Genomic DNA, 26,745 nt, shown 5'->3' on the forward strand with positions numbered 1-26,745 from the left:
CCTGTTCTGTTTCCTTCAACTTTATACACAGTAAAAAGCATCCGCTCTCTCGTCAAAAGGATATTCACATTCAGTTAACAGTCTTTCAGACATCTTTTATCTAATTATTTAAGCAATTTCGGACAATATGGTTTTAACGTACTCATAACCACAGTATGCACAGAAATCTCACGGGCCCACAAACAACTCACACTTTTACTCAAGGATTGAAATTCGAAGAGGCGATGACAATGCATGTGACAAATTTGTTAGTCTTCTGTATTTGCAGAGGCAGTAAATCACTGACAAATTATCCGATAAAGGAATTTCCTACACGTGCATTAAGGATTTGGAAATATTTCAGCCCTTATTGTTCTAAACATACAAGCAAGACGTTGATCGACATTTGTGTTTCTGTAAAAAGTTGAGATCACTGCTTCTTGCAATATTTTCCTCTTTCCATTCTCAGATCTCTTCTTATCAGGCACAACAAGGCTCATTGTGTGAGCACCTAGCTCTCTAGTTAGAACTATTTTGCACAAATCTCTTTGTCCTAGTGAAATATACATATGTGCATGAGTATGTCTTGATAATATGTGTTAGCTGTGGATGTGTGTGGCACTTTCATCCCTGTATTAGCAGGCTGTGTGTTCCAAGTTCACTCCTGTACAGTATTAAGGGAGTGCTACACCGTTGAAGGTGCTGTCTCTCAGATGAGACATTAATGATGATTAATATTGAATATTATATTGAATGATATGATATATATTGAAAGATCATATTGAATGGTGGAGCAGGCTCAAAGGGCTGAATAACCTTCTCATGGTCCTATTTTCTATGTTTCTAAACCACCTTTGTCATTGTCTGCTCTCTCTGGTGGATGTAAAAGATCCCATGGTGCAATTTGAAGAAGAAGAGAAGAATTCTCCACAGCATCCTGACCAATATCCCTCAACCAACGTCACTAAGAGAGATTATCTGGTCATTATCACGTTGCTGTTTGTGGGACCGAAGTTGGCTGTCACATTTCTGACGTAACACTGACGACATTTCTGTAATAATTCATTAGATGTAAAGAGCTTTAGGAAATCCTGAAATTGTGATAGGTGCTAAATAAGTACAAGTCTTTCTTTTAGAACAGTAGCATCTAATCTTCAAGTTCATCACTATCAAGTTATCTACTGGTAGATTTTTCTATATATTTATTCATGGCATATGGGCATCACTGGCAAGGCCAGCATTTAATGTCCATCCTTTGAGGTGGTGGTGGTGCTCAGCTTTCTTGAACCATATGGTGTAGATACACCCACAGTGTTTGTAAGGGATGGAGTTCCAGGATTTTGACCCAGCAATGATGAAGGAACAGCGACATATTTCCATGTCAGAATGGTGCCTTCTGACATTGCTTGACATAATTCTGCCAAAGGTGCAGTCAACTTAGTCAATTCAAGATATTGTTTCCTCAGGGGCTAAATAAAAGGTCAGCAAATAAAATCGGCAACTATACCTTGATCATAAGATAAGGCACAAATGTTTATCTCAAATCCTTAGACTGATGGCTCTCCTAGTGGAAAAAAAGAGGGTGGGACTTGATGGGTGAATTAGAGGTGAATCAGGCACAGAAAGAGAAATGAAGAGGGAAAGAAAGATTGAGATTCACTGGCACTCATTAACAATTAGCAGGTGGGTAAAAGGTTACTTACACAATGAGTTATTAAACTTTAATGTACAATTACTGTGCAAACCCAGCAAGTTCTTAATAATAACAGGGAGGCTAAGGGTGAATTGATGTTAATACAAAGCAAATGGTGGACCAATATGAATCGACCAGTGAGTTCCAAAGATTTGTTGTCTCTAATTCACCTAAATTTGTGGGCTGATATGCACATTAATAACAGCATGTGTCATTTATTCAGCAAGTTCCAGCCCATTGCATAGGAATTCTGTCCTAGGCTGATTGCAAAGCTCTTAAAAGTACTCGAACACACTCAGAAAGTAAAAGGAAGGGCCAACATTTATATTGTGAACAAAAACAGAAATACCTGGAAAAACTCAGCAGGTCTGGCAGCATCGGCGGAGAAGAGCAAAGTTGACGTTTCGAGTCCTCATGACCCTTCAACAGAACTAAGTAGAAATAGGAAAGGGGTGAAATATAAGCTGGTTTAAGGGGAGGGGGAGGTGGGAAGAATGGGGGGGGGGGGTGTTGTTGGGACAAGCAAGCAGTGATAGGAGCAGATAACCAAAAGATGTCACAGACAAAAGAATAAAGAGGCGTTGAAGGTGGTGATATTATCTAAAAGAATGTGCTAATTAAGAATGGAGAGCGGAACAAGCAAGGTAGCTCTAGTGGGGGTGGGGTGAAATAAACCATGGGTGGAAAACATTTAAAAATAATGGAAATAGGTGGGAAAAGAAAAATCTATATAAATTATTGGAAAAACAAAAGGGAGGGGGAAGAAACGGAAAGGGGGTGGGGATGGACGAGGGAGTTCAAGATCTAAAGTTGTTGGACTCAATATTCAATCCGGAAGGTTGTAAAGTGCCTAGTCAGAAGATGAGGTGTTGTTCCTCCAGTTTGCGTTGAGCTTCACTGGAATAACGCAGCTAGCCAAGGACAGACATGTGGGCAAGAGAGCAGGGTGGAGTGTTAAAATGGCAAGCGACAGGGAGGTCTGGGTCATGCTTGCGGACAGACCGAAGGTGTTCTGCAAAGCGGTCACCCAGTCTGCGTTTGGTCTCTCCAATGTAGAGAAACCACATTGGGAGCAATGAATGCAGTAGACTAAGTTGGGGGAAATGCAAGTAAAATGCTGCTTCACTTGAAAGGAGTGTTTGGGGCCCTTGGACGGTGAGGAGAGAGGAAGTGAAGGGGCAGGTGTTGCATATTTTGCGTTTGCATTGGGAGGTGCCATAGGTGGGGGTTGAGGAGTAGGGGGTGATGGAGGAGTGGATCAGGGTGTCATGGAGGGAACTATCCCTACAGAATGCCGCCGGGGGGAGGTGAAGGGAAGATGTGTTTGGTGGTGGCATCATGCTGGAGTTGGCGGAAATGGCGGAGGATGATCCTTTGAATGCAGAGGCTGGTGGGGTGATAAGTGAGGACAAGGGGGACCCTATCATATTTCTGGGAGGGAGGAGAAGGCGTGAGGGCGGATGCGCGGGAGATGGGCCGGACACAGTTGAGGGCCCTGTCAACTACTGTGGGTGGAAAACCTCGGTTAAGGAAGAAGGAGGACATGTCAGAGGAACTGTTTTTGAAGGTAGCATCATCAGAAAAAGATGCGACGGAGGCGAAGGAACTGAGAGAATGGGATGGAGTCCTTACAGGAAGCGGGATGTGAGGAGCTGTAGTCGAGGTAGCTGTGGGAATCGGTAGGCTAGTAATGGATATTGGTGGACAGTCTATCACCAGAAATTGAGACAGAGAGGTCAAGGAAGGGAAGGGAAGTGTCAGAGATGGACCATGTGAAAATGATGGAGGGGTGGAGATTGGAAGCAAAATTAATAAATTTTTCCAGGTCCCGACGAGAGCATGAAGCAGCACCGAAGTAACCATCGATGTACCGGAAAAAGAGTTGTGGGAGGGGGCCGGAGTAGGACTGGAACAAGGAATGTTCCACATACCCCATAAAGAGACAGGCATAGCTAGGGCCCATGCGGATACCCATAGCCACACCTTTTATTTGGAGGAAGTGAGAGGAGTTAAAGGAGAAATTGTTCAGTGTAAGAACAAGTTCAGCCAGACGGAGGAGAGTAGTGGTGGATGGGGATTGTTCGAGCCTCTGTTCGAGGAAGAAGCTGAGAGCCCTCAGAACATCCCGGTGGGGGATGGAGGTGTAGAGGGATTGGACATCCATGGTGAAGAGGAAGCGGTTGGGGCCAGGGAACTGGAAATTGTTGATGTGACGTAAGGTGTCAGAGGAATCATGGGTGTAGGTGGGAAGGGACTGGACAAGGGGAGAGAGAAGGGAGTCAAGATAGCGAGAAATGAGTTCCATGGGGCAGGAACAGGCTGACACAATGGGTCTGCCGGGACAGTCCTGTTTGTGGATTTTGGGTAGGAGGTAGAAGCGGGCCGTCCGAGGTTGGGCGACTATCAGGTTGGAAGCTGTGGAAGGAAGATCTCCAGAGGAGATGAGGTCAGTGACAGTCCTGGAAACAATGGCTTGATGTTCAGTGGTGGGGTCATGGTCCAGGGGGAGGTAGGAGGAAGTGTCTGTGAGTTGACGCTCAGCCTCCGTGAGGTAGAGATCAGTGCGCCAGACAACAACAGCACCACCCTTGTCAGCGGGTTTGATGACAATGTTAGGGTTGCACCTGAGAGAACTGAGTGCAGTAAGTTCAGAGAGAGACAGGTTAGAATGGGTGAGAGGAGCAGAGAAATTGAGACGACTAATGTCATGCCGACAGTTCTCAGTGAAAAGATCAAGAGAAGGTAAGAATCCAGAGGGAGGGGTCCAGGTGGAGGGAGAATATTTCTGTTTTTGTTTTGGATTTCCAGCATCCGCAGTTTTTTGTTTTTATTTATATTGTGACTTGCATGACCTCTGGATACCCCAAAGTGCTGAAAAGCCAACTAAATGGCGACGCGGGAAATGCAGCAACTCCATCAAACTGCAACGTGATAATGGCCGGAGAATCTTTTTGGTTAGTGATGTTGGTTGAGGGATAACTAATGTCCAAGACATTGGCGTGAACTCCGCCTGGAGCAGTACGGGATCATTTACATCCGCCTGGGGCGAGAGGGGGTAGATGCGCCTCAGTTAAACATCTAATCCAAAATTCAGCAGCTCCAGCCATGCAGCACCTCCTCAGTGTTCCACTCGGGGTGGCCCTCTGGACTTTGTGATCGGTGCTCTAGAGTGTGACTTGAACAGATGGCCATCCGACGCAGAGGCCTGAGAACTGGTGACATTCCGATTCCATGAGGGATTCCCTCTTGGTGATGGAAACTCAGGGTGGGCTCTTCCCAGATGGGGGGGTGGTGGATGTGCCGCCACTGGTGAGATTTTCAGGGCTGCCGCGCCCGGGTAGGAGAATGATGCCGGGATGAGATAATGGAGAGCTGGCAGGTGGGGGAGGCGGCCAGCTAAGGGTGGCAAGGCGGGCTTCCCGCACCTGCTGGTCGAAACAGGGTCTGCAACCTTGGCAGCACCACTGGGAGAGGCGGCATGGGATACGCGATGGCGCGACCATTTTGAGGTGCCCTCGCAGGGGTGCCAGAGAGCTGCTTGTTTTTTTTTCTTTTTTTGCCAGGGGCCAAGCAGGTCGTCGGGCAGCTTCCTGTTGGGTCAACGCCACTCGAGCCAACGCCGTCCTCGCCACTGGGAAAAACTCCCCAGCAGTGGGTCTGTGTTGGGCAGTCATGTCAACGAGGCTCCCTGGGGGTTTTACCCACCTCCACTTCCCACCCGCCTTCTCACCAAAACTTTGCCCATTGTTCAGATGCCCACTTTCAAAAGGGAATTCAATAAATACTTGGAAAAACAACATTTTGCAGGGCTATAGGGGAAGAACAGGGATGGGGACTGATCGGACAACATGTTGTGCTCCCTGCTAGGCTTGTATGATTATGGTTTCATGATCAGAAGACAAGTGAGTCAGGGCTTGGTCAAGTCACAGCTGCTTCATAGCTCAAGCCCCTCCCCAATACTAACAGACTAGCCTCCTCCTTAATGCAGTGCTTCCTGCGGGTCTATTTGCATGTTCTTTCACCGAGCTCATTGCTCGATCATTCATGACGTGTTCAGAGTCAGTTTCATTTGCAGTTACCTTTCTTCATTCTGACCGCACTCCAAGGACAAAGTGTGTCGGGGAATAGAAACTGGTCGGTGAACACAATTGAAAAGCTACTTCATCCAAACAATCCAACTGTTGTTGCCATCGGCTCGCTCTATTGGTTCAGAGGCGGGGCCAGGCAAAGGAATTTCCCCATGTACTGTCAATAAATATATTGTGTGTGTGAGAGAGAGAGAGAGAGAGATAAGTAGATAGATAGGCAGAGGCAGTCGGATTAATAGCAGCTCCGGAAAAGAAAGCCTTTTAATCTGACAGCTATGTTTCTGCGGTGAGTTGATTACTCTTTCTCTCTCTCTCTCTGGGTTCCCGGTTGTTTGAAAGAGGAGCCCAGTGCCGACAGAGAGAGGGAAGAGTGGGGGCAACATGTTGTGTTGGGGGAACTTGAGCTGGGTGACCGGGCAGAAAGACGCCTCACAGACACGGGAAGTTCTCAAATGGGAGAGAGTTCAGCATGTGTGCAGCCGGGACGGATTCACTGTGTTTGTGTTGGAAAATGGAAACATTTATATCAGAGTCTGTGGAAGGAAGAAGCAAACAAAGCCTGGTAAGGAAATCTTGTCTGCAATAGGAAAGAGAATGTTTTAAAATTAAATTATTATATTTAAAGTTGGCTGACACGACACCTGATTTAATTTAGGTATTGTAAAGTAAATAAAGTGTTCAGAGTTTGTAGCAAACTATATATTTGATAGATCATGTATTATTATCAATATTAAGTTCTTGTGTGACTCTTTTGGTGATTCATTCAGATTTGCACCAGGAATTATATTTAATGTTTAATTTAATGTTCTGTTTTCCATCCCCCGCATTGCATTCATTTTAAAAGTGGTTATGGTTTGAGTATCGGTTATAATTTGGGTGACGATTATAATGCGGGAGAATAGCATCTGGGTGTCAGGTGCCGGAACTATCCAGACCGATGCGGTTTCGTTTTCCTCCTTATCTCCCCTTCCCCGCCCGAACCAATTCTCCTTTTAACCTTTTTTGATTCCTTCACCCCACCCCCACTGGGGCTATCTGTACCTTGCTTGCCCTGCTTTCCACCCTTAAATAGCACATTCCTTAGATAATATCACCACCTTCAACAATATGATTCTGGTCAGTTTCCGTTTCGTTTCTCTGAGTCACAGTGACAACTGCAGCAGCAACACTGAGCTCGGCTCTCAATAGAGACCTTTAGTGCTTTAACCCAGCGCTTGTTAAAGCTAATATTGCACCATTAGCAGGAACTTGGTTGACTGACTGGATCCCGCTGCGAGTTTCGTAACCTGCCAATTCCCTAAATGGACCATTTTATCACTGGAGTTGACCAGAGGAGAGATTGTTTTAATGCTGACCTTATTTTTTTTAACCTGATTTTTTTTTTAATGTAATCTTTACTTGATTAAAATTGCCCCTTTTTTTAAAATGTCGATTTCTCCCTCACTGAGACATCCCGGCCCAATCAAAAGTGAATTGACTGTAGTACCTAATAGGTTAATCTCTTGCTTGAAACTGTTATTGTCATTGATTGTTGGAGAAGCCTTAAAGTGACAGAAAATACATTTAGGCATTGGCAGCTAATTGAGTTCGGGTTGACAGTGCCAACTAGGAACAAACAAAATGTTGTTCAAAACAAAAGCACAAATACCTGGAAAAACTCAGCAGGTCTGGCAGCATCTGCGGAGAGGAACACAGTTAACGTTTCGAATCCGAATGACCCTTCAACAGAACTAAGTAAAAATAGAAGGGAGGTGAAATATAAGCTGGTTTAAGGGGGGTGGGATAAGTAGAGCTGGATAGAGGGCCAGTGATAGGTGGAGATAACCAAAAGATGTCACAGACAAAAGGACAAAGAGGTGTTGAAGGTGGTGATATTATCTAAGGAATGTGCTAATTAAGGGTAGAAAGCAGGACAAGCAAGGTACAGATAGCCCCAGTGGGGGTGGGGTGAATACTTCCCCTCTCCTCACCGTCCAAGGGCCCAAACACTCCTTTCAAGTGAAGCAGCATTTCACTTGCACTTCCTTCAATTTAGTCTACTGCATTCGTTGCTCCCAATGTGGTTTCCTCTACATTGGAAAGACCAAACGCAGACTGGGTGACCGCTTTGCAGAACACCTTCGGTCTGTCCGCAAGCATTACCCAGACCTCCCTGTCGCTTGCCATTCAACGCTCCACCCTGCTCTCATGCCCACATGTCCGTCCTTGGCTTGCTGCATTGTTCCAGTGAAGCTCAACGCAAACTGGAGGAACAGCACCTCATCTTCCGACTAGGCACTTTACAGCCTTCCGGACTGAATATTGAGTTCAACAATTTTAGATCATGTACTCTCTCCTCCATCCCCACCCCCTTTCCCATTCCCCCCCCCCCCACCTTTTTTTCCAATAATTTATATAGATTTTTCTTTTCCCACCTATTTCCATTATTTTTAGATGTATTTCCATCCATTGTTTTATCTCTACCTTTTACCCTTTTTTGATTCCTTCACCCCACCCCACCCCCACTAGGGCTATCTGTACCTTGCTTGCCCTGCTTTCTACCCTTAATTAGCACATTCCTTAGATAATATCACCACCTTCAACACCTCTTTGTCCTTTTGGCTGTGACATCTTTTGGTTATCTCCAGCTATCACTGGCCCTCTATCCAGCTCTACATGTCCCCACCCCCCCCTGTTAAACCAGCTTATATTTCACCTCTCTTCTATTTTTACTTAGTTCTGTTGAAGGGTCATTCGGACTCGAAACGTTAACTGTGTTCCTCTCCGTAGATGCTGCCAGACCTGCTGAGTTTTTCCAGGTGTTTTTGTTTTTGTTTTGGATTTCCAGCATCCGCAGTTTTGTGCTTTTATCCAAATGTTGTTCAGACTTGTTATTTTGCAGGGAAGGATTAGATTAACAAGATCTGTGTATTGTTTGTGTCACAATTATATCATGGACAGTTTACTGATTTTAACCCCATGGGCGAGTGGGCAGTTATCATCGCCAGGTTAATTACCCCCCAGGAGACAACTAGTTGGCATTTTGACCTACACCAGAGAGAAGGTGCCGAGGAGATATACCTAAATCCAGTGGGTCCTTTTTTAAGATTGGCATGTCAGGTCTGGATGGCATCAATAAAATTCCGCAGGGCTCATTCCTGGAGCAGCTGACAACTTTCTCACCCCAGGCATACAGGTCCCCATGTTCCTGAGGGATTTGGGGGAACAATTTTGATTACTGAGCAAGGCAGGGAGGTTGAACCTCAAATGGGAACTGTTCCTTTTCCTAACATTCTTGCCTCAATGAATACAAAAGTCAACAAAATTATTTTGGTGAGAAACCTACCGGGAGAGGCGGGAGTTGAAATTTTCAAACTAGGGTTTACAAGTGTGTAAACTGCTGTTAGTGGCCATTCACATTTTCAAGTGGTTTCACTGAGTGTATTCATAGGAACAGGAGAAGACCATCCAGCCCCTGAAACCTGTTCCACCATTCAGTTAGATCCCAGCTGGCCTGTACCTCAATTTTATTTACTCAGCTATTCCTCAATACCCTTACCGAATAAAATTCATCAATCTCAGTCTTGAGAATTTTAATTGACACAACATCCACAGCCTATTGGGTATTTAGTTCCAGATCTCACTGCTCTTTGTTTAAGAAATGTTTCCTCATTTCACTCCCAAATGGCCTGTCTCTCCTTTTAAATTTGTGCTGCTTTGTTCCAGATTGCCCTACCAGAGGAAATAGAATAGATGCAGAGAAACTATCGAATCCCTTTATCGCTTTAAATATCTCAACTGAATTACTCCTCCACTGTTTAAACTCAAGAGATCACAAGCCAAGTTTATGCAACCTGTCCTCATAATCTAAACCTTTAAACCTTGTATAATTCCAGTGAAGTGATCAATGTTGTTACAGCTCCATTTGCTAGCAATGTGACAGCGGCTAGACACAACTACTCCTTCGAATTTAATTTGTCTGTATACTCTATGCATTTTTTTTAAATATTCACCACTAGGATGTGGGCAGCACTGGCAAGGCTGACATTTATTGCCCATCCTTAGTTGCCCTGTGAACACATTGGTGGGTCTTTCTGTCATGTTTTGATGTGATTAAGTGGCTTCCTGGGTCATTTTAGAGGGCAGTTCAGAGTGAAACGCATTGGTGTGGGACTGCAATCTCATATAGTGGCTGGCAATGGACGGCAGGTTTCCCTCCCTAACGGACATTAGTGAATCAGGTGGGTTACGACAATCAGACAGCTTCATGGTAACTGATTTTTTAAAAATGAATCCAAATTCTCAAACAGTAATGGTGGGATTTCAGCTCACATCCTCTGAGTTATTAGTCCAGTCACAAAGCACTGTGTCCTTTTATATTAATATTCTGTTTTCATTCTTTCCCTGTAGGACATTTCGCTCAATTCAGGAAGCAGAAAATCCACTTTGCGGAGAGTGGAACATCCCACATTCTGTTCCTTTCTAAAGCAGGGTCTGTTTTTCACAGTGAAGTTAACTCAAAGGAAACTGCAGCTAAAACAAAAGAATTCTTCATAATGGAACCACAGTAAGAGTTACTTTATTCCTGGTGGCTTTAAGTATAAAAAATGATGTTTTTATTTAATTCTGCACCATCGTGTTGTAAATTGAGTTGTTGTCTAAATGTTAGAAGATGTTAAAATAATGATAGAGTTTAGCACTTAGACGCAGCAGGTACAAGGAAAAAGTTGTCAAAATGTTAGTGTCTCATTGGAAAGACAGTGCCGGACTCTGTCAGTATTGCAGTGGCGGCAACAGCTATCCCTATAAAATGATGTCTAATCTGGGTTGTCAGTTTCTGCCATGGGTCTTCAAATGACTGAACAAGTTGGTTCTCACCTACATATCTCTGGGCACACGAGGTGGTGGGATCCGGAGTGCAGGATTTGCTTTCTTTTCTTTCCTTCCCTAAAACTGCTCTGTCCCATCATTAAGACTTTGTGACTCAAAGCGTGATGCAAAGTGATAGACAAGTTGTGGCCATTTGGTACAATTGGTAGAAAGCTCCTCCTAGTCATTAATATCAATGCTGCTGTGCTTTAAGGAGAGCTTCAGAGTCTTTGAAGCGTTTTCTTTATCCTCCCCTGGAATGATGGTTCTTTGAGAGTTGAGAGAACAGGACCTGGTGGGGGAGACTGTTTTCAGCTATCTGGACACAGTGTCCAGTCCATTGAAGTTGATTTTGCAGTTTTCCCCAAATCCTTGTTGAGGTTTTGCAATCCTCCCATTGAATCCAAAGGATGTGGCAGATGCATTGCTGATGGAATTTCTCTAGTACTCCTATGTGTCACTGATACTCAATCCAGGTCTCACTGCAGTACAGGAGTGTGGTGACAACAACTGCTCTGTACATTAGGGCTTTTGTTGACTTGCGGAGGTCTTTGTTATCAAACACTCTCTGCCTCCTATGTGTCAGTACTACCCTGAAGTGTCAGCACTGATTATGTGCTCAAGTCTCTGGAGTGGGACTTGAACTTACAACTTTATAATTTAGTCGACAAGAGTACTACCAGCTGAACCCAGGCTGACTCACTAACTCACTTGGGTGGACTCGGCAACTGTTTATTGAGTGATATCTCTCTGATAAACTGTAGACTTTGTGTTTGCTCCCTGTGCTCATACAGAGACACAAGGATAACAGAAAATCTACCAGCGTGCAGTTACATATTAAAGCCCAATGATGACACGCTGTAACTTTCATTAAAAAAAATTAATGAAAGAGATATGATATGTTCCTGAGAAAGATTTAGAAATGATGTGTTATTATGTTTATGTTTTACTTATGTTTAGGTTACTTAACAGTTTGAGTCTGAGAAACATAATTCAAGTGGCCTGTGGAAACCATCACTCACTGGCACTGTCCAAAGGTAAAAATTAAACTAAAATATACTTGTTGTAATTTACTATAAGCAGATTAAAATTAAGAAGCTGTGCACCTAGTCCAGCGGTGAACCAGGTCTGAATTTAGCATCATTTGTAACATGATTGTCAAATTCATGATTAATATTGGAGTGTTTGTATTTAGGAAAAGGTCAAATTTACACCAGGTGCAACAAAGGTCAAACCAATCACGGTACCTCACATAAAAATAATGGCTGTTCTTCTGTTTAATCTTAACCTAATTTATCTCATTGAGAAACTAAGAAGGAACAGGAGCCAATTAAAAAAGTAGTAAAATACTGCAGATGCTGGAGATCTGAAATAAAAACAGAAAGCACTGAAGAAACCTCAGCAGGTCTGGCAGCATCTGTGGAGAGAGAGACAGAGTTAACATTTCGAGTACAGTATCACCCTTCTTCGAAACTCTGTCATCAGTTCAGAGCTGAAGAGAGCAGGAACCTATTGTCAGTTTTTGGTAATACACTAACCCCCCCCCAACCCCACTCTTCACTCTTTCACCTAGACACCTATATAAGCTGGTGCTGAGTTGGTTGCATCCTTGTTCCTGGCACTGAAGATTGTGGGTTTATGTCCCAAACCTGGACTTGAACACAAAAAAAATGAAGGCCGTTACTAAAGGATGCTGTGCTGTTGGAGGTGTTGTCTTTTGGATGAAATGTTAAACCAAGGCCCTGTCTGCCCTTTCAGGTGGATATAATAAATCCCATGACATATGAAATGATTGATATTACTCGAATGTTAAAACTATTTAAAAGAATAACGTCAGGAACGGTGCTTGTGAGTCAGTCCCTTCTGTTCTGCCCTCAGACAGGTGCTAACTCAGGTCCCGCACACGTGATCCTTCAGCCACACACATGGGAAGAGCAGCTGACGTGGTTTCCCATTGCTTTCCTCATTGTTTATGAGCTTCAGAGCATCATCCCCCAGGTGGGCAGAAACCAAAGGTATAAAGCCCCATCTACTCTTTACTAAGGGATTGGGCAACACACAACTATCAGACACTAGTACCCCCGCTGGGCCACTATTCAGAGCTAGTGCTCTGGTCTCCGCTTGCCAGGGCTGTCTGGTGTGGGGTCCAAACTCAATCTTTTCACTACATCTGGCTATGAGTAGCTTGCCTGGTTATTAACACCATACTTAGAGACCATTCTCTAATCCCCACTCACCAGGACTGTCCTGAATGGGGCTCAAACCTTCTGATTCAAACCTGGGTACAACACCACTGAGTGGAACAGTGTATACTGAAGTATATGGAGTGCAGGAGAAGTAGTTTGCTGGTCATTTATAACTAACTGTTTATTATCCTGAACATTATTCATATTCAGTACTTTATAGAAACTGGCCTAGAGTAGAAAGAAATTTTCCTATTTCTCAGTTTTCTGGTAGAAGTTAAACATAATCATGAGTTAAATATAATCATTTCAAAATTAGAATACACTTATTAGAACCTAAAGGTAATATTTTTTTCTCATTTGTCTTCCGTTGAAAGATGGCAAACTCTTTGCCTGGGGACAGAACACTTATGGCCAGCTCGGCCTTGGTACGAAAGGTGGCTCCGAGGACAGCCCTCAGTGTGTGACATCTCTCACTGGGATGCCAGTGGCTCAGATCACCGCAGGAGGAGAACACAGCTTCGCCCTGTCTCTCTCGGGGGCCGTGTTCGGTTGGGGGAGAAACAATCACGGGCAGCTGGGGCTCAAGGACACAGAAGGTAAGAGTGTTTCCAAAAACTATTGTCCCTCCTTTTCCTTTCTGTTGCTTCCATTTCCTGAGCTTTGCATCTGCCCCACACCAGGGAATCCTTTAACAAAGGCCCAGATTTTGCAGCCAGTGGCGAAATGATGGTGCTCATCATGGGTCTCAAAGAAATCTGCCCACAATGACTTAGTGATCTCTGTTGCATGGGTTTCACTTTTCCTGATGTGAATTTCATTCTGGCACCAGCAATCAGTGATGTCAGCAAGCAGGCTTAGCAGCCAATCACTTTGAAGAATTCTCACTGACAGAAAATCAGGAAGTAACAAGGTAAAATAATGATTGGACATAGGCATTGGATTAAGGAAGAAGCCTAACTATCATAAAAAAAATTATTTCTTATAGTGTTCATTCCTCCAACCATTTTCATTCTGAGTTCTCATCTTAGGCTTTCCACATTCCTCTAGCCAAGTCCACACAAACTTCAGAAAACATTGATCTTCCTGGTGGGCTCTTCTGAGCCTGAATGTTCATTTCAAAATATTGGACCTCAGTCATTCTGACTCATTGAATAGCTTTTATTTGGAACCTCTGCGGTTAATCCATTCTGATAACTTCTGTTTAAAATACCTTAGAACAGATTATTACTTTGGAAATAGGAGGAGGAATGTGAGTTAATCGCTCTTTCAATCCTTCTTACAGATAGAGACAAGCCCAAATATGTGAAGCTGTTAGAGTGTAAGAAGACCATCCATATCTCTTGTGGACAAGAGCACACGGCTGTTCTGACAAAGGTTTGTTCAGGAGGAATTTGAAATTAAAATTTCAGTTATTTTGCCTTGTTCAGGTGTGGGATATCTCCACGTTGTAAATGTCAATTGAGGACCCTTTAGCCTTGGTTGCAGCCTATCTAGGATAAAATAGTCCAGTGATAAAAATTGTGGGTTGACAATGGGGAACCACCTCAGCTCCTTGTCCCTTGTAAGTGGCTCATGAATCCCAGGTGTGAGTCTTGAGTTAAGTCCAGCTCTAGAGAAGATGGATGGACTAACCTTTAGTTATTACACATGGATTAGCACAAAGTTAGAACTTCAATCTGTTACCATAGGGCAAATATATACAGTATTTCATTTATGATTACAGAGATTGGGGTATATTTTCTGATTGCACTGCTTCTCTTACAAATATTTGATGAGCTCACTCTAGATCTCTCAGAGAGACAAGAATGACTGCAAGATAGAATCAGTTAAAGTAACAATTTTCCATCACTAGATTCTGTTAATGTGTACTAGTTAATGAGAATAAAAGGGCGCTATACCACTGATATTTCAGTACCAAAGGCTTTCCTAGCAATGAGATGTCACATGCTCTGAAGTCATTGTCTTCTCCTCTAGGATGGGCTTGTTTTCACCTTTGGGGCCGGGAGTTATGGGCAACTTGGACACAACTCTACAGAGGATGAGATCAAACCTCGTCTAGTCGGCTGCCTGTTTGCAAATAAAGTCTCTCAGATAGCATGTGGGAGGTGAGTTTGTAAGACATCAACAAAATAAAACACAGCTATATCTTTCATTCTTTCGTTTGTGTGGACCTAAAAGATTTAAATTTCAGCTATTCTTGAGTTACTGAACATGAATGGCCATTAGCAGTGTGAGTCCATCTGGTTAACTTTATTATCTCTAGAGTTCAATTTTTAGACTGTTGAGATCTAAAAGGTTCTTATTCCTCACTTGGAAATAAATAATGTCTCAGTGCATGATATTAGCATGAGAGCCAGGAATGGTGAGTGGACATTCAGGCTGGCACAGTGAAATAGCTGCCGGGAACAAGATTTCTGTGGGGGTGGGGAGTGTTGGTTAGAATGATGGTTGGATGCATGGGACAGTGGAGGCCTGGACTTTCCTTGTGGGTCCTGGAGGCGCAATACTGCTCTGACTGACCCCATGAGGGAAATTCTTCTAAATGCACCTCAGATGGTCTCCCTGGCTTCCTGACAGCTTTACCAGGTTGACGTACCACTTGAGAATGGGTTAACATTCCAAAGGAATCTAATGGAGCTCTATGTTCCATTTATCATTGAGGCTTTTGACAGGATCTGGAGAGACCCTGACCTGCCACTAGAACCAATGGCATTAAAATGAGGAATGAGTGAGAACAGAGTGGGAAATGGAGCTGATCAATTTGAATTACACTTTTCCTACTGATCAGCAAGAGTAAATATTCACACTTACTTATCCTGAAGCACTACTCCGAGATTAATACCGATGTTTTATGAGTAACAGAGACTTTGCAATGTTTGAAGCTCACTGGGGAAAGGCATGTAGAGTTACAGATATACATATATATATTTTAAACAGCTATCACACACTTGTCTTCGTTCCATCGTCTGGTAAGATTTATTCTTTTGGTCGTGGCGAATTTGGGCAGTTGGGAAACAGAGAGACCAGCGATCAGTTAGTGCCTCTTCCTGTCAACATACTGGACACATCTGACAATAATAGAATGGAAAATGGTAAGCAATGTAAACTTCTATACTTTTATAACTCCATTGTATAGATTGTATGGAAAAGATTTGAACAAGACTGGCATGTAATGTTGATCTGCGGTTCTGCAATTTCAGCACTAATTTAATTTTATATAAAATACAAATAAAGCAAGTTAACCTCCTGTGGCATTGCACACAGGGAATTCAAACTAAATGTAGTTTCAGGTGGAGGAGACTTAGCTGCTGGGGATAACTGAAGCAATACGTATAGGCATAATTTAGTCCTCATTTTAAACTCACATTCAATCCTACTTTTTATTTATATTGACATTATAAATTCTTATGTCTGTATTTATAATGGAACTGTCTTATGTAAACCTGTCACAATGCAATTAGACTCTTACTCCAGTGATGGCGCTGCAACATACAAGGGCTGTGAGTGTGTAATTACATAGACACTTTCCATTACAAATATTGAGAAAGGAGTTTGTAACAGAAGAATATGTTTTGAAAGAGACACAGATGTAAAATTAACTTATGACATAGAGAGGAACAAGCTGACACATATTTTAAGTAACATTGCTGTCTACTTAATCAGTGTTGATGCAACTTGACAGGGCATTCAACCAAACCAGCTGTGAGAAGAATTTTTGCAGGAGGAGACCAAAGTTTTGCAGAGTGCCGTGATGAAGTGGTAAGAAGAGAAGTACATTTTAAGACCACATGGTGGGGTGTTTGTTGCAATAAGGAGATATTGCTGGTGCAAGGCCACACAATGGAAATGGATGTACATTTGGCCAAAAAGCATTTCAGATAATTATCATTCACACTTGAAAAATAACTTTTCCATCTTTAATTCAATTATTATTTAATTAGTTAACTAATTACTTCAATAGTACTTACCAAGATGATTGAATATAAACTTGAAGAGAAGAGACTTGCAGGAGAAAGAGCATTGTCTCCACTGGAGAGATTTGGTGTTTCTTATCAGAGTTCATGTAGACAGGTGGACATTTATTGCGCTTGGATTTTTTCTGTCTAGGGTTTGGTGCCCTCTGCTGACCAATCTTCTTTCAATACTTTGAGGAGAATCATGACAGTGGACAGTTTACTGGAGAAGGAATTGTGCAAAAAGACAAGAAGGTAATTTATCTTCCTGAAAATTTCAGTTTACCTTCCCCAATTTCCCTATACCTTCCTTCAGAACTTTTCATTAACTCTACTGGGCAAACACATGATAGATTTTAACAAAAAGCTAAAAGCTACTGCGGATGCTGGAAATCCAAAACAAAATAAAAACAGAATTACCTGGAAAAACTCAGCAAGTCTGGCAGCATCGGCGGAGAAGAAATCAGTCAACGTTTCGAGCCCTCATGGCCCTTCGGCAGAACTGAAGCATAGTTTCAACAAGGGAGAAATATAAATTGGTTTAAGGTGGGTGGGGGGGAAGAGACACATTGAGGGTGTGGTGTGAGCAGATAATCAAAAGATGTCAGAGACAAAAGGGTCAAAGAGGTGTTGAAGGTGGTGGTCTTTGTCTGAGAAAAGTGCTAATTAAGAATGGAAGACAGGATATTCAAAGTACAGCTCTAGTGGGGGTGGGGTGGAAAGACTAAAGGTTTTAGTTTTAGATTTAAAAATAATGGAAATAGGTGGGGAAAGAAGAATCTATATAAATTATTGAAAAAAAAGGCGGGTGGGGGGGGAAAAGAAACGGGATGGGGATGGGGGGAGGGGGAGTTTAAGATCTAAAGTTGTTGAATTCAATATTCAGCCCAGAAGGCTGTAAAGTGCCTAGTCGGAAGATGAGGTGCTGTTCCTCCAGTTTGCGTTGGGCTTCACTGGAACAATAGATTTTACCTGTTGGTGTTAAGTGTGGCATTAATACATCTATTTCAAATGGGTTAATCCTCATGTTAAAGTATCTCAAATCAGAAAATTTAAGTTCCAGTCTCTTGTGGTACACATCTATTAAGAACATAAGAAATAGGAGCAGGAGTAAGCCAGACACTCCCTTGAGCCTGTTCCACCATCCAATTGGATCATGACTGATCTTCAACCTCAACTTTACTTTCCTGCCTAATCCTGATCCCTTGATTCCCTTAGATTCCAAGAATCAGTTGATCTCAGCCTTGAATATACTGAACAACTGAGCATCCACAGCCCTTTAGGGTAGAGCATTCCAAATGTTGTGCCACTAGATGGGTTCCCAAGATGCCTCAGGCAGCCATTGTGAATACTCTGGTGGGGTCAGGAGCTGAGGTCAATGGTACTTGTGCCAGACTTCGATCATAGGAGTGAATTGGAGCCTCTGTTGATTTTATAATCCATATTGTGTTGGATGCCATATCGAGGACATTGGTGTACTGTACAACACCTGAGGACTCAATTCCCCAACAATTTTCAATCATCCACCAGCAAGTTCCACTGTAGTTACATTTTACAGCAAATCTCATCTTAGTTTTACATGCTCGATTGATGCAGTTTCTGAATAAAATCCAGGTTGAAGATGCCTATATATGATCTTAGCGCAGATTTCAATTCCACTGTTTCTGTTAACTCTCGTTATATAGAAGGCTGTGCAAAACATATATCTTTCACAGGATCCAGCTGTACAGTTACTAGAATTTGAATTGCCTATAAATTAATACAAGTATTTAGCATTTAAAAAAATATGTAATTAATCATAGTCCAAAAAGGACCATAGGCATCTCTTTCCATTCAAAGTACAATAACTTGAATTAAATTTGTCTGAATTTCATTTACAGGGCAATCGTTCAGGCATTTTCTTCTTCTCAAACTCTGTCTGGAAGTTTCCTGGATGTCAGGTAAACAAGTGTTCTATTGTCTAACAATTAGCATCAAAAGACTTGTTACAGATTCTATCTGAGTTTGTTGCTTTGTTCCCCAGGCCCAAACCAAAACTAAATCATTTTTGACAAAGGTTTTTATTTTATTTCATTTTCTTGAGCAAGTTCATACACCTGAACAAGCTGAAGGATGGAGAAGCTAAAGGATTGTGTAGAAATGTCACTTGATTTACTTGAACAGATTCAGTTTTTTACCTGCCCTCTCCATACTATGTCGATTTTTTTTATTCAATCATGGAATGTGGGCTTCGCTGGCTGGGCCAGCATTTATTGCCCGTCCTTAATTGCCCTTGAGAAGGCGGTGGTGAGCTGCCTTCTTGAACCGCTGCAGCCCACGTGGTGTAGGTACACCCACAGTGCTGTTGGAAAGGGAGTTCCAGGATTTTGACCCAGCGACAGTGAAGGAACGGCGATATATTTCCAAGTCAGGATGGTGAGTGACTTGGAGGGCAACCTCCAGGTGGTGGTGTTCCCATCTACATGCTGCCCTTGTCCTTCTTGATGGTAGTAGTCGCGGGTTTGGAAGGTGCTGTTGAAGGAGTCTTGGTGAATTCCTGCATCTTGTAGATGGTACACACTGCTGCTACTGTGCGTCGGTGGTAGAGGGAGTGAATGTTTGTGGATGTGGTGCCAGTCAAGCGAACTGCTTTGTCCTGGATGGTGTCAAGCTTCTTGAGTGTTGGGGATCTGCACTCATCCAGGCAAGTGGGGAGCATTACATCACACTCCTGACTTGTCCCTTGTAGATGGTGGACAGGTTTTGGGGAGTCAGGAGGTGGGTTACTCATCACACAATTCCTAGCCTCTGATCTGATCTTGTAGTCACAGGATTTATATGGCTTGTCCAGTTCAGTTCCTGGTCAATGGTAACCCCCAGGATGTTGATAGTGGGGGATTCAGTGATGGTAATACCATTGAACATCAAGGGGTGATGGTTGTATTCTCTCTTGTTGGAGATGGTTATTGCCTGACACTTGTGTGATGCGAAAGTTACTTGCCACTTGTCGGCCCAAGTATGTATATTGTCCAGGTCTTGCTGCATTTGGACATGGACTGCTTCAGCATTCGAGGAGTCGGGAATGGTGCTGAACATTGTGCAATCATCAGTGAACATCCCCACTTCTGACCTTATGATGGAAGGAAGGTCATTGATGAAGCAGCTGAAATGGTTGGGCTGAGGGCACTACCCTGAAGAACTCCTGCAGTGATGTCCTGGAACTGAGATGACTGAACTCCAACAACCACAATCATCTTCCTTTGTGCTAGGATATCAGGCTTTGTTAAATGATGAGTCTGTCTCTCCCCCAACGCTTCATCCCCCAGAGTCAAGTTTGGGAATTCACTGCCCAGAATTCCCTCTGAGCAAACACTTCCCATCCATTAGTTTGTACACATAACTGGGGACCTGCCTCAGTTCTGCGGGGAACCTCACTGTGCTGTTTTATTGCAAAGTAGTTTAACCAGCTGAACAGGTACTCCACAAAAAGTAAAGTTGACTGATAATGGATGGACCCAAGTCTTACAATTTCAACATTTTGAAAGAAAATATGATGTTGGCCTCATGTGCATCTCCAACTTCCTTTACCCCACCATTGATGACCATGCTTACAGCCATCTAGGCCTTAAGTTCTGGAATTCCCTCACTAAACCTCTGTGCCTCACCACCTTTCCTCCTTTTAAGGCACACCTTAAAACCTACCTCTTTGACTATGCCTTTGATCAACTGGCCTAATATCTTCTTTTTTGACCTGCTGTCAAATTTCTGTCTGAAGAGGCTCCTATGGGACCTTTTCTTATAGGTGCCATGTGAATGCAAGTTGTTGTTGATGAGATGGAAGTGGTTTCCTCAAAATCAATTTTATAGGTTGAGGACTTGTACGCCACAAAAAGTAATGAAGTTGACTGATAATGGGTGGACTCAAATCTTACCATTCCATGGGGTGCATTTTAATTGGAGTGAATAGCAGGTGGGGGTGGGGGTGGGGGTGGGAGGGCTGTATGAGTTTTACAGTTTTGCATATTCACTTTACTAGATCACTGTCCAGGTGGTGAAGGTGAAAATTTACCCCAATGAGACTCGAGTGTTTGAGCTCCAGCACGTTGTGTTTGAGACCACTGTATAGATTTGGGTCAGCACAAAGAACCAGTACCTCAAATCAACCTGCAGTCACATTATAAAAGCAAGAACAATGCCAGATTGTTTCTGCAATACATTAATTATCATTCTTGATATCTTTCAAAACAGCAAGGATGGCCATTTCAAAACAAATGGAGCGGTGTCTGGTCTAGATATGTCCGCAATGTATCTGGGTTTCGAGAAGTTGGCAAAAAACTCCTCAATGCTGGAACAGGTAATGTTACTGACTAATCACTCCTGAGTACCTAGAATTTCTCACACCTTAAGATGCTGGAACACACTTTAATCCCTCCCTAAACATCTCTGACTCTCTACCTCCCTTTCTTCCTTGAACATGTTCCTTAAAACCCAACTCATTGACCAAGCTGTTGATCATCCACCCTCATATTCCCTTACGTGGCCCAGTGTTTAATTTTGTTTCATAACACAATGAAACGCTTGGGAGGTTTTATTATGTCAAAGGCACGACATAAATATAAGCTGTTGTGATCATCTTTATGACAGCCACAAGTCTGATTAGGTCCATGTAGCAAGAGGATTTTATGGGCTCCCACAATTTATGCAGAGGGGGAAAGGAATCACCCACTGGACCTGAGTATCCTGCTGGATGGCAACCCAGGGTTCAGAACCACTTACTGGGAATGTCTAGAGAGGGGTTTGAACCCTGAACCTTTTCATTCAGAGGCAGGAATGCTACCATGAAGCCAAATCCTCAACCCCTTCTGGCTCAGTAAGACTGGATTTCACTGTGGAGGTATCTTAGCAAAGACGCTGAGACATTTAGGTTGATGTCTGACAGCAGTGTCTAAATATGCTTGATGTGACGTTATTCCAAGTCCCGGTGCCCTATTATTTTTACCAAAACGTCCCCTGACCATAGTTAATCTGACCTCATAAGATTGTGATTAAAGATGCTGAGGGATTTACATCAATAATTACAAATATTTGAATTTATTAATTCACAGACGCAAAATTGTAGTTAAAATATTTTAAAGTGTACAGGAGGTGAATTTGGGTCTCTAGCAGTCAAGGCGAATGGGGCCATGGTGAATCAACAGATCATTTTACACCATACCTGCTTTCCTTTTCCATCTCAGTGAATTCCGTGATGTAAATCGAGTCCGTTTCCCACAGCTGGCTTCGAACATTTTGACACCACCAGTTGCATTAGTGCTATCCTAAAAGCACCACACTCGCTGTTAGATAACAGAGCTAATTAGCTGTAATTGAAACAGAAGATGCAGGAAGCACACAGCAGGTCAGCAAAAGAAGATGAAAGTTTCATGTGTTCGGGGTGAGACCCTTCATCGGAACTGATGAAGTGTCACATCCTAGGACACCAGATCTGGATTTTGGAACAGGATTTCCCAATGGGATACATTTTATCCCTTCACAAGCTAACCTATATTGTTACCATGAATTTTGAGACACACCACTTCTTTCTCCCCTTGTTCCAAATAACAAAATGATTCTATTCATCCATAGTGTACTGCTGAATTTATTAGTTTCACAATAATAACTTTATCCTTGATGAGGTACAGTTTGAGCCCAGAAAATGCCAAGTTGTTGGGGGCACTTATACAATGCAGTGGTGTATTTAGAAGTGCTAATTATTATTGCTGCTTGATGCTGAGAACCTGGGTTGATTTAGGGTTTGAAATCCAGCACAAAATGCTTGTTGGATGGACTCCAGGCAGTTTTACAATACTCCTCAACCCTTCAAACACGACACACCGATAAACTTTCAAAATGAAATAAAAAGCTGCTTCTGCAAAACATTTAAAACATGCTTTTTTTCTGCCTAACTCTGATGTTGAAATTACAAAACAGCGTACAATTATAAAACAAAGCTCCTCTCCATTTACAGTCTTCTACAAATAATCTCAAAAATCCTCAAAAGATTACTGCAGGAATCATTGCATTGGAAACCTCCTAAATTAAATTGTTTTCCCGTGTAGCATGGAATGCAGGAGATCTGTTAGCATAGCCCCTGTCAGCTATAATACTATGGCATCAATACATGAACATCTGCACTGCAGTCAGCTATTGACAAGGACGATTATATATTTTGCTACAGGAATTCACCTGTGAAAATTAATGATCTTACATTGTGACGTCATTAAGGAATAGGAGAAAATCACATTTTGGAGTTTAATTATTGCACGAAGTGTATAAAATAAACTTTAGTTAGTATAAAGCTGTTACCGTCCTGCCGCTATTTTCACGATTTTACAGGTGAAAGCAGCAGTACAAGATGAACTGATGCCGTCACTACCTCGTTCTCCAGCTTGTGTGGAAACAATGCGAGTTTACATTATTCTAACACAACTCGTTGCTGTGCTGGAAGAGTCAATGCTGGCAGACTTTTTAAACAAAGCCATTCTCTCACTCGAAGGAAGTTATTTTAAAATTCTTGGTAAGATTTTTGTTCATGTTTAAACGTCATTGAAAACACTGCTGGTCACAATTAAAAGAAAATACTTCAGAAATCAAATTGGTTTTCACATTTTCTCCATTACAACAGGGATAATGCTTCAAAAAAAACACCTAAATGGTTGTAAAGTTAAAGGTATCCTGAGGTAATGAAAGCTGCTATAGAAATAGCCTGTCCATTCTACACCACCTTAAAGGCCCAAATGTCTTGAGTTATCATAATTGGACATAGTTTTCAAACATTGGTGCATCTCCTGATCAGAGCTTTCGTGGAAACACCACTATTAACACCTTGGGGTTACCATTGACCAGAAACTGAACTGAACTAGAATACTCTCCACTTCCCCACTTGCCTGGTTGAGTGCAGCTCCCATAACACTCAAGAAGCTCAACACCATCCAGGACAAAGCAGCCCGCTTGATTGGCAACTCATCCACAAACATTCACTCCCTCCACCACCAACACACAGTGGCAGCAGTGTGTACCATCTATAAGATGCACTGCAGGAGTTCACCAAGGCTCCTTAGACAGCAGCTTCCAAACACACGGCCGCTACCATCTAGAAGCACAAGGGTAGCAGATAGGTGGGAACACCACCACCTGGAGGTTCCCCTCCAAGCCACTCACCATCCTGACTTGGAAATATATCGTCGTTCCTTCACTGTCACTGGGTCAAAATCCTGGAACTCCCTCCCTAATATCACTTTGGGTGTACCTACACCACATGGACTGTAGCAGTTCAGGAAAGTGGCTCACCACCACCACCTTCTCAAGGGCAATTAGGAATGGGAAATAAATGCTGGCCTAGCCAGCGACACCCACATCGCTTAAATTAATTTTTTTTAAATGGCCTTAACACGGGGCAGGGTGAGACTTGTCATAGGTGGGATCAGAAAATTTAGAAAGCCAGCCAAAAGTCCATTGACTTTCGGCAGCACCACAAAATCCTGCCCACAGTCTCTGCCAAGGCAGCTGAATAAAGGAGCACTCCCGAGGAACTTATTGGCAAAGGAGTGACACGATCATTTTAATCGTAGCACACACTGTTCTATCTTTACATTTCATCATTATGTTTGCTTTTTTGACCAGTGACCAGTTGGTCGGCTGTGTTTTATTTTGCGTGAACATTTCCGTGCTCTTTCTTGACTAGAATGCTGGTGGAGTACAATGCCTGATTATTTCTTCATGCGCCTTGTGAGGATGTATCAAAAAAAATCAAATCAACTTGTTATGATGGGCATCTCAAGATACAACTCCCCGCTACACAGTTCATTAAAAATTTTACAAGCACTTTACAAGGTAGGTTCAAGTTTAAGTGAGTCCCCCTTCACTTTGTTCCACCTTTAGCTGTCTTGTACCCACACTCTGGAAATCAGCTTGCTACCTCCCTCCCCACTCTTCAGAAGAATCCTGAAACCCTATTTCTTTGACCAGTCACCTCCCTTCACTCTCCTTGCTCTATTATTTCTGTTTGTTTTTCACTCTGTAAACACCTTGCGATGTTTTGCAAGATGTGAGGGACTTTTATAAATCCAACAATGCTGTTACACTTAGAATGCAACTGGGTCAGGGCTGAGTGATGTAAAATTCACCGTTAGATGGATGTCATAGCCTCACTATACCTAACCCACCCGACAGGAAAAGGGAGAGTTCGGTTGGGACACCCGTTCTTCATCCCATCCAAGTGAGCTCTGCATTGAAGTTAAAATAAAATCAGACAGGGTGTAAATTGGATGTTTAACCCAACCCTGTCAGTTTCTTAATTTTAACTCAGGTCAGAATTGGGGCATTTGTAAAATGCTTCTATCAGGAAATCAAAAGTGCACATCCCATAATTTTCCAACAGATGTGACCAATGAATGAGACTAACATACTAGAGAGTTTACAAGATAGGCCCTTGCGGTTTTCTCTTGGATGTTGTACCTGTTGTTTAATTTGGTATATAACAGAGCAAATTGTGTGTGGCCTGTTGGAAGGAATGGGACTTGATGGACCAATTGACCTTTCTTATGCCGCATCATATTGTCATAGTCAATGTTCCCAATCAACTGAATGAGTACCAAGCCTGTAAGGTACCGGGTGGGGGTTGTTCTATAATAAATACCTCGTCTGCGTGACCATAAAACCTAATTTAAAGGAACCACGCACTAAGAAAACTGGCCACACTAACAAATGTTAAAGGGAGCATTAATAGTAACATAGGAATTGATAGGGATGTGGAAAACCAAAGATTGACTTATTCACCTTCTAGTGTTCTTCTAGTCACATGGTAAAATGATAAGGGACTTGACAACTAATCATGGCTGCTGCAGTCTCTATTGATTAATCTGCAGCAGAGCCAGACATGACAGGAGGAAAACCCTAGAGTTTGAAAACTTTGAACTATAGGTCCAAGGTCATCTGTTCTTCCCAAGCACGCTATGCTTACCACATGTCATGTCTCAAATTACTTCTGCACTATATCCCAAAATGTTAATTTACGTTTAATTCCATCCTGGCAGGTAAACTCGAGCAGATGTACGAAGATCACGGAGAGAAATTTTTGCATTCCTGCAATGGAAAATGTAGTGGTAGGTGGATAAATATTTCTATACAAGGTTGAGCTGAAAATGATTCCAAGGCTTCCTGTTTTTCTGGGCATTCATGTTAAGGGGCTGATAACCCAAGGCACCTTCTGGCATACTCCAGCTGCAATCCCCATGGAAGCATGTCGGAAGGGCTGGAAAATAGTCTTGGAGTTTCTCTGCTGCTAGCTCAGATCTTGCACAGAGTTTTGGCAGAGAAAAAGTAAGCAAAATTGATGGCAGTTTAAGAAGCGGAGTTGGAAAAAGCAGAGGGGTTTCTCTGCAGTACAGGCGACAAAACTGCAATGCCACCACTGGCAGGAAAGTATATTTACGGTGTGACATGTTACATAGGTGATTTCATTACAAATGTGGACTTTTTGGATTTCATAGTGGGAAAATTAAGTGCAAAATTGCAGATTATACTGCATCTTTACACACTTTCATTTTCCTTTGGGGAATAGTGAGAAAGTACCAGAAGGATTAGCATGCTGAATATCAATCTGTTGAACTGAGTTATGTACACTTTTTCTATGGCTAATGTCCAGGAATGGGACTTGAACCCATAGTTTCTGGGCTAAAGACAGGGTCATTACAGACCAAGCCACAGAATCTCCATACAAAAATCTGACAATAAGAAGTGAGGTTTTGTATATAGCGTACATGCAGATGGCAGATATTCAATATAATGTGGCATAGGTTATTCATAAATGTTTGATTACAGTTCCAATGGAGGTTTGAATGCTGCTTCACATTTTGTCAATCTAAACATGCAAATCATTGCTTAAAACAACATTTATTCAGGAAAATTAGGATTATAGAATTATACGGCACAGAAGGAAGACATTTGACCCATTGCGCCTGTGCTGGCTATTTGAAAGA

General features: G+C 42.6%; 1 protein-coding gene across 1 annotated transcript in view; it reads left to right on the forward strand.

Moving 5' to 3' along the window:
* The first annotated feature begins 6,123 nt into the window (after positions 1 to 6,123).
* LOC144668162 (putative E3 ubiquitin-protein ligase HERC4) overlaps positions 6,124 to 26,745 on the forward strand; it is a 45,041-nt gene continuing 24,419 nt past the window's right edge. The window contains exons 1-14 of the mRNA XM_078529937.1: positions 6,124 to 6,322; positions 10,150 to 10,306; positions 11,569 to 11,645; positions 13,169 to 13,390; positions 14,077 to 14,168; positions 14,769 to 14,899; positions 15,732 to 15,886; positions 16,477 to 16,553; positions 16,902 to 17,002; positions 18,628 to 18,687; positions 20,975 to 21,080; positions 23,102 to 23,282; positions 24,450 to 24,598; positions 25,801 to 25,869. Of these exons, the coding sequence (XP_078386063.1) occupies positions 6,142 to 6,322; positions 10,150 to 10,306; positions 11,569 to 11,645; positions 13,169 to 13,390; positions 14,077 to 14,168; positions 14,769 to 14,899; positions 15,732 to 15,886; positions 16,477 to 16,553; positions 16,902 to 17,002; positions 18,628 to 18,687; positions 20,975 to 21,080; positions 23,102 to 23,282; positions 24,450 to 24,598; positions 25,801 to 25,869 (1,758 nt within the window). The 5' untranslated portion in view covers positions 6,124 to 6,141. The remainder of the gene's footprint in view (positions 6,323 to 10,149; positions 10,307 to 11,568; positions 11,646 to 13,168; positions 13,391 to 14,076; positions 14,169 to 14,768; positions 14,900 to 15,731; positions 15,887 to 16,476; positions 16,554 to 16,901; positions 17,003 to 18,627; positions 18,688 to 20,974; positions 21,081 to 23,101; positions 23,283 to 24,449; positions 24,599 to 25,800; positions 25,870 to 26,745) is intronic.

The sequence above is a fragment of the Cetorhinus maximus genome, chromosome 1 (assembly GCF_964194155.1).
Source record: "Cetorhinus maximus chromosome 1, sCetMax3.hap1.1, whole genome shotgun sequence".
NCBI classification, from domain to species: domain Eukaryota; kingdom Metazoa; phylum Chordata; class Chondrichthyes; order Lamniformes; family Cetorhinidae; genus Cetorhinus; species Cetorhinus maximus.